The 15,108-nt window shown below is 49.0% G+C and overlaps 3 protein-coding genes across 3 annotated transcripts in view; 1 reads left to right on the top strand and 2 right to left on the bottom strand.

Moving 5' to 3' along the window:
• The first annotated feature begins 561 nt into the window (after positions 1-561).
• On the top strand, positions 562-8,817 carry LOC135825083 (uncharacterized). The gene is made up of 9 exons (XM_065337822.1): positions 562-703; positions 1,837-1,992; positions 2,410-2,615; positions 3,620-3,792; positions 4,137-4,479; positions 5,413-5,631; positions 5,928-6,158; positions 7,679-7,996; positions 8,362-8,817. Exons 1-9 carry the CDS (start codon positions 661-663, stop codon positions 8,449-8,451), a joined length of 1,779 nt encoding a protein of 592 aa, XP_065193894.1. The 5' UTR covers positions 562-660; the 3' UTR covers positions 8,452-8,817.
• Positions 2,277-15,108, bottom strand: part of LOC135825084 (uncharacterized) — a gene marked incomplete in the record, with an annotated part of 23,146 nt that continues 10,314 nt past the window's right edge. Inside the window, 1 exon segment of the mRNA XM_065337823.1 lies at positions 2,277-2,292.
• LOC135825085 (uncharacterized) lies at positions 9,572-14,993 on the bottom strand. The gene is made up of 4 exons (XM_065337824.1): positions 14,866-14,993; positions 11,610-11,880; positions 10,906-11,074; positions 9,572-10,424 (listed from the first exon to the last, which is right to left on the bottom strand). Exons 1-4 carry the CDS (start codon positions 14,899-14,901, stop codon positions 9,989-9,991), a joined length of 912 nt encoding a protein of 303 aa, XP_065193896.1. The 5' UTR covers positions 14,902-14,993; the 3' UTR covers positions 9,572-9,988.

The following is a 15,108-nucleotide window of genomic DNA, read 5'->3' as shown; positions in this document are numbered from 1 at the left end:
CAATAATAGCACGGGGCGGAGGTACATTGAAAAAATAAAGGACCGTGCTTATATTAGAGATAATACGGTAATAGAGAGGTTAAGATGCACGTTATTTCCGACGTGACGTGCAATTTCACGTCAAATTTGGCGTAAAACTCCAAATTTCGACGTGAGCAGCAGGTCACTCGCGTTGATTTTTCGACGTGTGACCAAATAACGCAAGCTGAACTTTCGCGTCACGTCAGAAATAACGTGCATCTTAACCTCTCTATTCATTGTAGGTTGTTTCAGAATCAAAATGTTTGTTTTCGTATCTACGCGATACGGTTTATGTGATGTGCACTCTTTTGAAGATGGTCAGCCTGACATGACATGTGTGCATTTCCTCAACCATTTATTAATTTTTATAGCCACACACCGCGTACCGGTAGTAGTAGTATCTGAAGCTGAGCGTCAGTGCATGCAGTGCAGTCGGCCTTCGCCAGGATTTGCACCGTGCCGCCACGTCTTGCGCAGAACCCTTCCCGGTCCCGGAGTTATCCATCGGCCGGAGCGCTGCTGAGCCAAGTACTAGCACATCGCAGAACTGTCGCCTCCTAGCCCTAGCTGAGCACTGTATTCTGAATACCAACAACCAGATAAGAATTTGAAGGCAGTGCCTCGATATCTCCGGGAGAAATGGGGGCAGACTACTCTCAACTCGATCATGAAACGGGACCAGGTAAGACTTACTAAGAGATCGTTAATGCGTCGCTTGTTCTGAACTGGCAACAACAATTCCAGATGAAACGCAAGAATTTGTAAGCGGCTAGCGCTATAGCTGTCCGTGATTTTATGGTTATTTTTACGAATGGGACCGGTCTCGCTAGCTCTTCCTTTCGCAGTAGGTACTGTCTACAGACATAGCCATAGATAGTACAGCAGGGTTCTAGCCTGGTAAAAATAGTAGAGGGGGGGGGGGGGGGGGGGGGGGACAGTTACCCCGTCACCCATTGTTCCGGTTTCTAAAAGTGTCTTGCCATGCCAAATGCAACGTTCTGTGGCAAACCCCGGAATTCAGCCCATACGAATGTGCCGTTGTCAACCCTCTACAAGTGACTTAGAGACTGCATGTTCGTTGAATGGCATGAAAAGACACAAACATCGACAAAGGACTCGGTAAGGGGGGGGGGGGGGGGTTGGGGGTGCTGCACCCCTACCCCCCCCCCCCCCCCCTGGTTAGAACCCTGGTACAGTGCTGGCCAAAGACATCCAACCTCGTGAATAAAATAGCACTGCCGGGCGCTGCACAACCCTAGCACTACACACACTGGTCTGTGAACTCAAACGCAACGTCGCTACTGTATTTATGACTCTATGAGGTTGGATTTCTTTGGCCAGCACTGTGTGATCTACTGGCCCTGTGCATGTGCTGGCCAGGGCCATAGTCTGTGCACGGCCTATTGCCAGTATTGGACGATGTAGCAGGCGGGGTCGCAGGCCGATCTGGCTCATGGCAAGCATGCCGCTTGGGTAATCCGGTAGAGTACTGCTGAGTGTGTTGTGTCGGGGCTACCGACCAGGGTAGCTGGGGTTACCAGCCTCCGTAGAGTAAGTCAGGGTCTGGGTACCCATGGCTGGCGGTCTGGGTATTGCATGCCGGGACCGGTGTGGCCCTAGCTGGCACCCCAGTTAGTCACTGGCTAAGTGACATGATCAGCGCCGCTGCACCGACCCAGCGGACAGTGTTGAATACTCTGCAGGTTGTGTGTGTATGTGTGTTTGTGTGTGTATGTGTGTTTGTGTGTGTTTGTGTGTGTGTGTGTGTGTGTGTGTGTGTGTGTGTGTGTGTGTGTGTGTGTATCATGTGTGCAGTTTCGCCATCGCGCACATCCACGTCCAGCGATGACTCTCAATTTGAAGTGTCTGGCACAATTCAAGACTGGATGGTTGTCACGTCCAAGAACACCCTGGACGTTGAGGATCGTGTGCTGCAGTTCAACCCGGCAACGAGTCGTGCAGTTTGCGCCGGTGAGCAGCGACAGTGCTCGTCCGACAATGCTGTGTTGATCGTTGTCATGGTGTTGCAATGCTCAATCAGCCATGTGGTGTAGGCCAGGCTAAAATTAGTGGCGGTCAATTCAGCAGCCTTGCGAGCTGTTGAATGGTGTTATCCCAGCACAAGTTGCTAACACTAACACACACACACACACACACACACACACACACACACACACACACACACACACACACACACACACACACACACACACACACACACACACACACACACACACACACACACACACACACACACACACACACACACACACACACACACACACACACACACACAAACACACACACACACGCATGCGCACACGCACGCACACACACACACACTAACACTAACACACAAACACACTCCCGTGTTTAAACTGTGCACAGGTGTGGGCTACTCTCTGAGTGACAAGGCGATGAAGAAGTTGGACCTGGGAAAGTCGGCCGAGAAAGATCCAGTGCGTCTGTCCTCAATATTGCGTGATCCTCTCGGCTTGCCGGCTAATCATGTGGAGTACTTGACGTCGAAATCGTCGGATAACCCAGCCACCATGTCTAACTTGGTTGCCTACATCTCCGACGCTGCTGAAAAGGTCAGTGACAAGAACCCAATACAACAATGTGTGTAAATAATACTCGAACCGAATTTCGCAGCAAAATGGGTCTTGCAGTGGTGACCTGTGCAGTGTGTGTGGTGCCGTCCGTATAATAATTGCCGTTGCGTTGTCTTTCTAGTAACTGTCTCACCCGAGGTATGTCAGTAGGTAGTGTGGCAAGGGATTGGTAGACGCCTCACAGGTGTCACATGACCAGGTGGGGAAGCCATATTGCATAGTTCCAACTCCAGTGAATCCCAACAGCAATGGGTCACATGACCTCGACCATATTAGTTCCCACTCCAGGCAATCCTTTCATCAACAGGTCACATGACCTCGACCATATTGGTTCCAACTCCAGTGAATCCGCCCTGCAACAATGGGTTATACGTCAGTCAGCCATGTCTGCTCCAACTCCAGTCCATCTTTGCCTGCATCAACTCTGGGTCACACATGTGTTCTTTTTTGTCTCTGACGGAAATGTATATTGGTGTGTGTGTGTTTTATCCAAAGTACGTTATACTGTAGTTTTTCACTGCATGCTGATCAGACCGTACGGCGAAGAATACCGTAGGGCGAAGAATGGTGATGTACAGTACAGTGCAGTGCAGTGCTCAATGAAATCCAATCAAGTGAGTGAATACCACGCCGGGCGCTGTGTAGCCCTAGACCAGTGCTGCCAACACTGGCATGTGTACTGGTGCCGGGCGCTGTGCAGCCCTACAATTATAGACCTGCCAGCACTGGGATGGTGTACTGGTGCAGGGCACAAACTGGATTCTTCTCCCGCTCGGATTTCATTGAGCAGCACAGTGTAACTTATGTAAAGCAATTTTACTGCCGGGATACACAGCCTGCCAGAAAGTCACTGACGTGACCCGGCAATGTCGTGTGTGTTGACATGCCTTGGCGATTTTTTTATGTGCATCATGTGATGTCATGTCTGTTCACGTGCATTGGCGATGTGTCTGTTCGCGTGCATCACAATCATGTGTGTCTAGGTCGGTGAAGACGGTCTGCTACTGGTGTCCTTCTCCGGTCACGGAGAGGTGCACACGAACCCGGACGGCTCTAAAAGCGGCGTGCTGATCCCGGCCGACAACCCCGGCTCAACCACCGTCAATGTCCTCACTGCCCGCCTTATCGAGCGGTCACTGAAGAAGTGCAAGGCAAGGTGAGTGCTGGACGAGTGTGATTACGAGGGCACTGGTTTTGGTGTTGGACGAGTGTGATTATGAGGGCACAAGTGTTGGTGTTGGACGAGTGTGATTACGAGGGCACTAGTGTTGGTGTTGGACGAGTGTGATTACGAGGGCACTGGTGTTAGTGTTGGTTTCAAATTTGCGAGTTGTACGTGCATGTATGTGGGCGTGTGCATGCGTGCACGTGTGTGTGTGTCTGTCTGTGTTCATGTCTGTGTATGTGATCACTGCATGGCATGTCGACACCCATTATTATCCCTCTTACTCTTTCTCTCTCCTTCTCCCCCTCTCTCTGTCCCTCTGTCCACCCCTGCAGGCACATTGTGATATTTCTAGACTGCTGTCACGCCGGACTGTTGGCAGCATCCCTCGCCGAGGACACTGTACAGTCCACGTCACAATCAGAGCTCTATGTACTGGCCGCCTGCTCCACGTCCGAAGTATCACTCGGCCACTCCGAGCTGGGTAGTGGCTTCTTCACATTCTTCACATCCGATTACCTACGTCGGCATGGCAACCACGGGCAGTTGCCGATCGGTGCGGCCATGAAGCATTGCCAGTCGTTGTGCCCAGCCATGGCCAAGCTGTGCGTGCGCTCGCAGAGGGAGAAGGCATCCAGGGCACCCGGCACGAAGTATATCATGCATCCATTGCTACGGGTAGGTGTGTGTGTACAAAGTACATACCGTAAAGTCGCGGATAAAAGCCGGGCTTATAAGCACATAAGCCGCTTTCTGCATCAGGCTTTAATGCAAACCAGGCTTGTATGCAAACCATGCTTATATGCACCACTGATATTTTTGCCAGGCTTGTATGCACAGGCTTCTACGCGCGACACGCGTAGATCTACCACTGACTACCGGTATGGCGGCAGTTTTACTATGCACCGTACATAGCGCGTGCACTCTTGACACACCCGATCCGCGCTTGCATAGAAGCCAGGCTTCTACACGCGACAGGCTTATAATTATGCATTTGACCTGTTTGATTTTCAGGCTTCTATCCGCGATGTGCTTGTATACAAACCCGGCTTTTATCCGCGACTTTACGGTATGTTGCGAAAGAAGGATCCACGAGCGGGATTCGAACCCAGCACCCCCTGTCTTTCCGGGACAGTGCCCTACCGATTAGGCTACCGGGGATCACACACACTCATGGGTCCTTCTTGCTACACATCATGCATCCGTTGCTATGAGTAGGCGTGTGTACACGGTGTTGTAGAACGTTGTTTTGTGTACGTCGTGTGTACATGGCGTTGGTGCATGTGCGTGTTGCTGTGGTGTGAAACGCAGTCTCCGTCTTGAGTTCGTCTTGTCTAGTTGTGTTTCCGTCGTCTTCTCATAACATACAGTCTTCCGAATGTTGTTATCTAGTCGTCCATTGTATAAGTGTGGAGATGGCGCGGGGCTGGGAGTAGGAGTGAAGAAATCCCCAGACAACAACAGTACATCATGCATCCATTGCTGCGGCTAGATGTGTATACCGTTACATGGAGAGAATACTAGGAGAGTTTACAAAAAAGTGAATTATGATATCCTCCATTAGTTCTATGTTGTTTGTTATTTCCTACTTCCTACACTATGTCTGCTCAGACTAAGCTCCCCAGTCTCAGTAGCCAGGATGCCGTAGAGGAGATGGCCCTGGACGTGCCAGATGCTGCACCTAGATACCTCCCTAATGATGAGCTCTCTACGAAGTTCCTGGGTCAGTTTGTCTCGAGCAGTGAGGGTGGTGACGTTGGTAAGAAGGTGTTTGACCGTGTTCCAGCAGCAGTCACCTGGCTGAATGAGACCGCGATGCCTTGCATACAGGTCAGTGATCTGTGTGCGGGCGTGTGTGTGTGTGTGTGTGTTTCTCTCTCTCTCTCTCTCTCTCTCTCTCTCTCTCTCTCTCAAACACACACACACTCTCTCTCTCTCTCTCTCTCTCTCTCTCTCTCACACACACACACACACACACACACACACACACACACACACACACACACACACACACACACACACACACACACACACTCTCTCTCTCTCTCTTATGCTTTTTGGAACCGTCTCTAATACTAAAACTCTATGTGTGTGTGTGTGTGTTTTCACTGTGTGCTTCACACCAGCTATTGTACTGTAACGGATACCTATCGCCTGGGTACGAGGAGCACCGGGAGGTGATGTGCTGTGTGGTGTGCCTACTCTCACGCAGTGTGGCCACCATCTACGTAGACTACGGCGAAGGAGAGCTCAGCGACCCAGACATGTTCCTGGCATTCTTCACCTACATCTACCACTCGTTTGTACAGGCCGTAGAAGACGAGTTGCCCAACAAGGATCTTCTGGACGAGGAGCGGGTAAGAGTTACCAGTATAGGGTTTATGCGAACGATTCCAAGGACGGATTTTCTAATGGGCGCTAAATACATGCATACAGCGGAAGTCAGCAGATTTTATAATGGCCGCTATGTATGCGGCGTGAGTCGCTAGTGCAAGACTTAGGGTGCGTTTACACGACAACGCTGGACCATTTTTGCGTTTTCGATCCCGCAAAGCTGTATGCGTTTTCGGGTGTTTACACGAGAACGCTCTGCGTGCACGGACATGCAGTCGACAAGTGCCGTACCGTTGAATTTTGGGCGCGCAAATACGCTCTCCTATCCGGGTCCCGTTTCTGCAGTAAATACCACTGCACCAATTATTTCTCTACTTTCGAACGGTGCAGTAGATGAGTGTGTAGGATGGCCAAGTGATCGCAGGTTTGGACTGCAAAGAGTGCACAGAGAACGGCTACAGCGATCATCCTTCTTTTGTGGGCCTCCAGTGAAGAACTCCAAATCCTGGGCAATGGCATGCGGGTTGCACCCAGAGAACAACGGAACGTACAGTCATGAAGGCACTACGCGAGGATGGAGTTAGTAAAGAACGCTGCACGAGGATGGCCTTGTGAGCGTGATGAAATTATTTCTAATAATCCACAACACAAAAAATACGTCTCTCAGCTCTTTCTAATTTCCCGCCATTGCCGTAGCCATGGCACAGAAACGATGAGGCTCCGTTTTTGCTGTTTACACGGTTGGAATCCGGAAAAAAATAGTTGCGTTTCCAGATTCTTACACCTTGGTGAGCGTTTTTACCCGGTATTTTGTTCCGTTTCGCGCTTGCGTTTCTTTCGTTTTCGTGTACTGTCGTGTAAACGGAAGGCCAAAACGCAAAAATATTCTTGCGTTTTCGCTTGCAGCGTTGTCGTGTAAACGCACCCTGAGTGCAGTGTTGTGCCACGACTACGCCACAGCATCTCAACTGATGATGTAATCGCATCTCAACAGATGATGTAATCGCATCTCAACAGATGATGTAATCGCATCTCAACAGATGATGTACTCGCATCTCAACAGATGGTGTAATCGCATCTCAACAGATAATGTAATCGCATCTCAACAGATGATGTAATCGCATAACCTCTATTGGGTTTGAAAGTGTTGACGTCAGAAGTAAACAAATAACGACGAATAACGACTTCTGAGTCGAATTAGATCCACTCTACTCGTAGTGAAGTACGGGGTGTGATGGGTAGCCCCTCCAGTCGCATGCAGACGTTATATTTGTTCTCTGTACCAGGAGTGGGTCCCTGACCGGCAATGCCCAGTCGAAACATAATGACAAATACAGTTTTCGCTGTCGGCGGACCCCATTTGGAGAGGGTGTCCGGAGTCGCACACTCCTGGGAGCCTATCTACTCTTGATCACGGTTAGGCAGCCTGCATGAGGATCTTAGACACCTGTAATGTGGATTGCTCTGTGCCATGTTGTCTGGTATGAAACACATGCATGACCGTGCGGTGTCCGTGCATGCATGCTTGTCTGTGTGTATGCAGCCCAAGATTCTCAATCAGCACGCCATCCTCGGCGCGCGCCACTACGTGGCCGGTCTGGCCAAGGCACTGGACAGCGGCCCGGTTGAGCTGAGGCCCTACGTGAAACTCCTTCTGGATATGAAGTCGGGGCTGAGTAAGGACGTCGACGAAGACAGCAAGCCAACCACAGCACGCCGGCACCCGCCGTCGTCACAGCAACAGCATGAGGAAGCAAGTGGCAATGCCAACACTGCGGCGGTAGTGTCCTCCGGGGACTGTGTCGATGGTCAGGCGAGTGTAGCGCGGGCGGCCGGCGCTGGACAGGAGCATCACCTTACCGTAAGTGTAGTGTAACCGTAACGTTATGACTGTGTGGATTTTAGTGATAGCTGCAGTGCAGTGTGTGTCGCCGTAGTGGGAGACCGGGTACAGTATTATCGTACCAGAATAGCCACGTTATACAACAGATCTTGCTTCTCTCTCTCTCTCTCTCTCTCTCTCTCTCTCTCTCTCTCTCTTTCTCTCTCTCCTCTCTCTCTCTCTCCTCTCTCTCTCTCTCTCTCTCTCTCTCTCTCTCTCTCTCTCTCTCTCTCTCTCTCCCTCCCCCCCCCCCCCCCCGTCCGAGGCCTACCACTTCACATCGAGAATTCAATTAATTGCTGTGCTAATTGGTGCCTTCTATCTTCTTTTCTTCCTGTGTTCAGGAAAGCAGAGAGGAGGTTGAGCGTATCTTACAGCGTCTTGAACTGGTTGCTGATATGAGAGTGGACAGGAGTGGAATGAACATTGCATGAGGGACACGTCTGCCGTGCTTGCTGCAATACAGCTGAGTCTACATGTACCTGAGGCTGTGATGAACACGATTGCTACGTGGGTACGGCAGCTGGTGTATGGATAGACGGACAATATTATGTGTGTGTATTTGTCTGTTGTGTGTGTGTGTGCACGCGTGCGTGTGGGTGTGTGGTTGTGTGTGTTTCTGCATACACACGTGTCAGGGCAAGAGGCAGAGAGAAGAAGGGGGGGGCTTAGATTAAATGTTGTTTGGAAAATACGTGTGCATGTATACTCCATGTGCAGACTGGTAAAAGCGTTAATTATCTGCTGCTGCAAGAAACATGTGTTTACACTATCGTTAAAAAACATTTTGTATAGTTTAATGTCGCAATAAGGAGGACAAGCTGAATGGACATTGGATAACTTTATTGAATTATGCTGGACATTGTTAAATAATAAAGTTATCCACTGTCACTTCAGCTTGTCCTCCTTATTGCGATATTAAAATTGTCTCCTCGCCGAATATTTATATAGTTTTAATAATGGTTATGTTTTGGTACTTTGATCTTTGACAATTTGGGCATACTTGCCACCCCTGGTTTGACTTTAGGGTCTTTTCCACAGAAATAGTTCCCACATTTTTTTATCATTACTCTTGACATATTATTTTACTTTAAATTCACCATGGACAGTGTATCTGTTCTGTTCTTCTTATGGTTAAACACACACAAATTGGCATCATCCGAACAGCTTATCAGCCCACTACTATTCGTGATGGTATATGTTCTTGCAGTAATTTAACGCTTGTTACGTGAGTCTAGCATTAACTTTCCCTTGGAAATATGTTCACGTAAGACTAAGAGGTGCTTGGGACCGAACACTTGCAGTTACAGCTCCTCAAACAGGTGAGGGGATAGGCCGAAAATCCGATGAACACAATTACCATAAGTGTCGTAACCCTCATGCATGTCAGGCCATGTTACACGTCCTACTTGACTGCGGGGGCTACGGCAAGGTTGGAGTGCTAGCCTCCAAGCTGAGGCCGTGCCCTCTGTTTCTTAATCATCCCCGCCCACCCTCTGTTTCTCAGCCATTGTGTTACCGCTGTTTTGTAGACCACCTTGCCACGCCTGCATGCACGGGACAATGCCGGATTTTATAAAAAAAATCTAGTCAAGCCCTACTCTAAAACTACCTGTAAATAAATACCATTATGGTCAAGCCACAACACCATGGAGTGACAGGCTAAAGCAGCAGAGACAACAGCATAGAACAAAACGAGAGCCTGCATGGTTGCCGGAGATGGAGACAGACAGACAGACAGACAGATAAAGAGTCGGAAAGAGATTTAGCATACCCATAGATAAACACGTCAAACAAATAGTTGCGAGAGAGAGTGTGTGTGTGTTTGTGACGAAGAGCGCTAGGGAAAGACAAAGGAAAAGAGGGAGAGAAAGGCAGATAAAGGGAGAGACCAGTGTGTGTATGTGTAACAGAGAGAGAAAAAAAGAAGAGAGCAAGAAAGAGCAGGCAAATCAACCCGTCGACCATGCACTAGACCATCCACACGGAGAGGTACACGCCATGTGGAATACGCCCATGAGGTACAACAATGTCACCATATCCACCGGCACAGCTAAGGTATGGCTTCTGCTCCTCCAGCATTGCCGGGTCGTGATGCAGGTTGTGTGTTGGGAATAGTTGTCCTGGCCTTGCAGACATGTCGTGCTGCACGTATCTTGACTCTTTGGAGCACACTTTGATTTGTTCGTTGCCATTACGGCGGCATATGTTCACTCCATGGTGTAGCGTGCATGGATGTAGAGGTTCCTCTGCTGGTGGATGCCTGCCATCGCCGCTGCTACCAGTGCCGCTGTGGCCGAAATGAACGTGAATTGAGACACTCAGGGTTGGGTGGGCGGTGATCGTGAAATGTATTCCACTGCTGTTGAGACCGTGTTGACCGGTTGATTTGGCTAGCGGGTCTCTCCTGCAGAATCGCAATCAAACATAAACAAACAAAGAACGCCAAGTGCTGGACACACACGGTGTAGCCCGGGCCGCAAGGGCAGTTCAATGCAAGTAAATGTACACTGGAAGCTGTGTCAGGCAATCACTCCAGGAAGCAGAAAAAGGTCAGTCCCTTCTCGGCAGGTGTTCCTTCTGGACAAGTTCCTGTGTACGTTGAAATACTGCGGTACCACGTAATGAACTACGGGGGGATTTCAAGATCCGGGTGGATACTTCCCGTGCTGTCATTTCAGAACCACGGTGTGTTTTGGGGAAACAACCACAACTCAAACTTAATTGCACTGCGTTTCACTCTTCAAAACCATTCATTCACCGCCTTGACCCTGGAAAGTCAAAGTGAGTACAAGCACGACTAGCCTGAAGCAAAGCCCCCCCCCCCCCTCTCCTTGCGTTCTCCGGTGCCCGACGGCATTACTGTTCTACGGCTATTTGCCACTCACCAGTATGCCGCAACCAATCCAGGCCTGTCGTCGTTGGTTACCACCTGTACTGGAAAAGGTGAAGTGGCGGTGGGGTTGTACACGTGTAGCTCCAGCACGTCAGTGCACGGTTTATTGGAGAATGGCTGGTGTGATGCCATCGCTGCCGGTCTCAACGGGAACAGAGAGCCTGGGAATTGAAGGAGAAACAGGTGAATTCCAATGCACCGACATACAGCCAGACGCAGACAGACATGAAATTGATTGCATGATGAGGTGTCCATGCATATTCGCTGACTACAGTTCATGTGTCAACCCTGATGATGGGCCCCAGGCCGAAATGATTGTGGTGCAAACACACTTCCATCACAAATCACATTGCGTTCTTCAGTCTTGACCCGTCCGACGTGCATACACCGACCACTGTGTAACGTTATAGAGGACACTTCCGATGACAATATTGATAAAATTCATCTTGCAGCCCTTTGGACAGCTCCGCAAGTTCCTGAAATACTAATTTGCCGAGAACTCCCCCACAGAATGCCATGTGCTCACACGTGTATGTTACGGGGGGGGGGGGGGGCACCTACTGTGCAAAGAGTACTCAAAATGCCGTGGAGGCAGAGCATAGAGCAGTGGACTGAAAGCCACAGAGCCTTTCTGTCCATTGTTTGACTGTGCGTGTTACAAGTGCGTATTTCACAAGATGCGACAGCGTTCTTCACCTGTGCGATGGAAAACCGTGAAGACGTCCAGGCTGACGTTGTGAAACTCGGCCGTGTCGCCGGCACGATAGGTCAGTGAGCGGTTCCACCACGCCACGTATGTATCCTTTTCATCCACACCGCCGCCACCACCACCATCGCCACCATTGCTCTTGGTTGAGATCTGGGGGAAGGTGACGCTGACTTGAGCAGGGTCTGAGGTGATCGGAGCAACCAGTATGTCGGGACCCAGCATATAGTTGTATGTGGGTGGGTTGAACTCGTCGATAAGCTGTCACAGAGAATACAGAACACAGGAAAGGGCTGGTTTAGTGTCAATCCAGCCAGAAAAAGAATTTGAACAAAGGAAAGGGTTGAAACCCCAAGAGTGTGCAATCCCCGTCTGTGGGGTCTGCAATGGCAGAACTTCACATCACGTGACAAACCCACATGCATGTGTTGTATGCAGCCCTGCTAGGGGTACATGTGTAACTCTCTTGTGGTCACTTTTTACTGTTTGCCGGCGTAACCTATTGAATCCAATCATGTCAAGTGATGTGAAGTTTTTGCCTCCGCACCACTGGATGGAGATTAAACAGGTGTTTGCACACTCTTGGGCTTATGCACTCTTGGTGTTACGCTATTAACCTGGTATTTATGGCGTTTTGGTTTGAAAATCTGCGTGATATATTAAAAAGTTAATAAAACCATATGAATTACGCTCGTATGTTTGGCCTTTAACTACAACACACAGCAGCTTGCGGTTAGGAGGGTGCTGGCCAGCGAAGTGAGAGGCTACAGAGAGAGCAGGATCTTGGCGGAGCCAAGAGAATAGTCACGTCCAAGGGACGAAGACCGAGAGCCCTGAGTAGCCGGAAATGAGCATGGCCAACACCCCTTTATTTACTTTATCAAAGTAAATGAGAGATGAGAAATGGGAGGTGGGTGGGTGAAACACAATGAACTGACAAGAGTGATCCGCACACAGAACGAATCGAAATATATAACACTACGAGCAAGGAAGAATGATCGTCGCACAGAACGGATCGAAAATATATAGCAGAGCAAACTCTAGCAAGACATGCAACGATGCATGCCACCCACGTTGAGTTACAAGCAAGCGCCATCATAACACCGCCAAACCCACCCACGTTAAGTTACGAGCAAGCGTCATCATAACGCCGCTACACGCCTTCCACATCGGAGGCGAGCAACACGCATGAATGCCAAACTTTAGTATGACACGTTGAGTGCCTACGACGCATGCCGCCTACGTTGAGCGTCGCGCATGAATGAATGTCGCGTTGAGTGTCACGTTGTATGACACATAGAATGCCACGATGCATAGAGTACCATGTGAGCACGTACAGCGCACGTTCATAGCAGCATAGTTTGAGTGGTAGCACGAAGCAGCCGCGTGCACCCATTAATCTGCATTATTACTATAATGCTACATTAACTACAACACACAGCAGCTTGCGGTTAGGAGGGTGCTGGCCAGCGAAGTGAGAGGCTACAGAGAGAGCAGGATCTTGGCGGAGCCAAGAGGATAGTCACGTCCAAGGGACGAAGACCGAGAGCCCTGAGTAGCCGGAAATGAGCATGGCCAACACCCCTTTATTTACTTTATCAAAGTAAATGAGAGATGAGAAATGGGAGGTGGGTGGGTGAAACACAATGAACTGACAAGAGTGATCCGCACACAGAACGAATCGAAATATATAACACTACGAGCAAGGAAGAATGATCGTCGCACAGAACGGATCGAAAATATATAGCAGAGCAAACTCTAGCAAGACATGCAACGATGCATGCCACCCACGTTGAGTTACAAGCAAGCGCCATCATAACACCGCCAAACCCACGCACGTTAAGCTACGAGCAAGCGTCATCGTAACGCCGCCACACGCCTTCCACATCGGAGGCGAGCGACACGCATGAACGCCAAACTTTAGTATGACACGTTGAGTGCCTACGACGCATGCCGCCTACGTTGAGCGTCGCGCATGAATGAATGTCGCGTTGAGTGTCACGTTGTATGACACATAGAATGCCACGATGCATAGAGTACCATGTGAGCACGTACAGCGCACGTTTCATAGCAGCATAGTTTGAGTGGTAGCACGAAGCAGCCGCGTGCACCCATTAATCTGCATTATTACTATAATGCTACAGTAACCCACACACACGCACGCATGCACACACACAACAACAACAACAACAACAACAACAACAACAACAACAACGACGGCGACGACGACAACAACAACAACAACAACAACAACAACAACAACAACAACAACAACAACAAAGTGATAATAAAGAATTCAAACAACAACAACAACACCATTATACAGGTCCTCCCTCGTTATAACGAGTCCGGTTAGTACATAAACCCCGTTAGTAAATAGAAATCTTAAATCCCCTGGCGAAACGTGGTCTATACAACTGTTTACAGGTCCGGCTACAACATAATTTGTTAGTACATAAAATTCGTTATAACGACCCTTTGCTCAGGTCCCTGGAGTGCCAAACCCTCAGTATAAGATAATGTTGACCATGCAGGACCAAGACCAAAACACGTAGGAAAACGCAGAAAGACGCAACGTATTATATCTATGTATTCGTAGATATGGACGATCTTTTGCATCCAAGGAAGAGCTATGTTGGAGATTTTCAATTATCTTATAACGAGTTGAAGCTTCGATAATTTATGTTGTATCGAGGGTAGCCCAGGTAAGTACGAATAAGTGCCTATTTCACCTTAGCTGCAAGTCCTGTTACAAGATAAGTCACGTCAGGGATGAATTTATCCGGTATCGCATCGCAGTTTGCTACGCAAAATCGATCTACTGCTTCTCAAAAAATGACAGTGACACGCAGAAAACTGCGATACATACATGTACATGTACAGGCTATTCATGCTTTTTGTAGCTTACGAGATTTTGCATAGGAAAAACTGCTATGCAAGAACATGGCAGTAAATTCATCCCTGCACGTTATAAGATAACTGTTTTGATGGCCCAGAGATTATCTACTAACGAGGGAGGACCTGTAGCTTTTCTTCTTCTTTTTTTAGTATGTTCACATTCCCAGCTCGAAAATAATAAAGATGTGTACAAAGAAGACAAGGAGGACAGATGTGCATGCACATGCGCACACACGCACACATACACACACACACACACACACACACACACACAAACACACACACACACACACACACACATCCCACTCGTCAGAACTTGCAATTGACCTATCGCTGATCATCTGATACCTTGTCGACGAAATCCTGATGCGGAGCGAGTGGCATTAGCGAGCTCCTGCTGTGATTATACGCTAACGTACCAGTAGTCAGCAGGTACGGTACCAGCTGATAGTGTGTCTCAACCAAACTGAGGTGAGGGGAGATAAAAAAAATGAATACAAAATGTCACTGTTCGCGTGAAGGTGAAGGGAGATAAGTACAGGAACAAACAGCATACCAGCACGGTGATGTGGAAAGACACAGACGTTCGCA

Source organism: Sycon ciliatum, chromosome 9, assembly GCF_964019385.1.
Source record: "Sycon ciliatum chromosome 9, ocSycCili1.1, whole genome shotgun sequence".
Classification (NCBI taxonomy): Eukaryota; Metazoa; Porifera; class Calcarea; order Leucosolenida; family Sycettidae; genus Sycon; species Sycon ciliatum.
The sequence above is the reverse complement of the archived record's forward strand: the minus strand, read 5'-3'. Positions and strand labels throughout refer to the sequence as shown.

Bases quoted from the DNA above. Each gene is read 5' to 3' on its own strand.
- LOC135825085 (XM_065337824.1), bottom strand. From the start codon at position 14,901: ATGCCACTCGCTCCGCATCAGGATTTCGTCGACAAG. The intron at 11,881-14,865 runs GTATCAGATGAT...TCTCTGTGACAG, and splicing joins ATCAGGATTTCGTCGACAAG to CTTATCGACGAGTTCAACCC. The intron at 10,425-10,905 runs GTGAGTGGCAAA...GCGATTCTGCAG, and splicing joins GGATTGGTTGCGGCATACTG to GAGAGACCCGCTAGCCAAAT.
- LOC135825083 (XM_065337822.1), top strand. From the start codon at position 661: ATGGGGGCAGACTACTCTCAACTCGATCATGAAACGGGACCAG. The intron at 4,480-5,412 runs GTAGGTGTGTGT...ATGTCTGCTCAG, and splicing joins TCATGCATCCATTGCTACGG to ACTAAGCTCCCCAGTCTCAG. The intron at 5,632-5,927 runs GTCAGTGATCTG...GCTTCACACCAG, and splicing joins CCGCGATGCCTTGCATACAG to CTATTGTACTGTAACGGATA.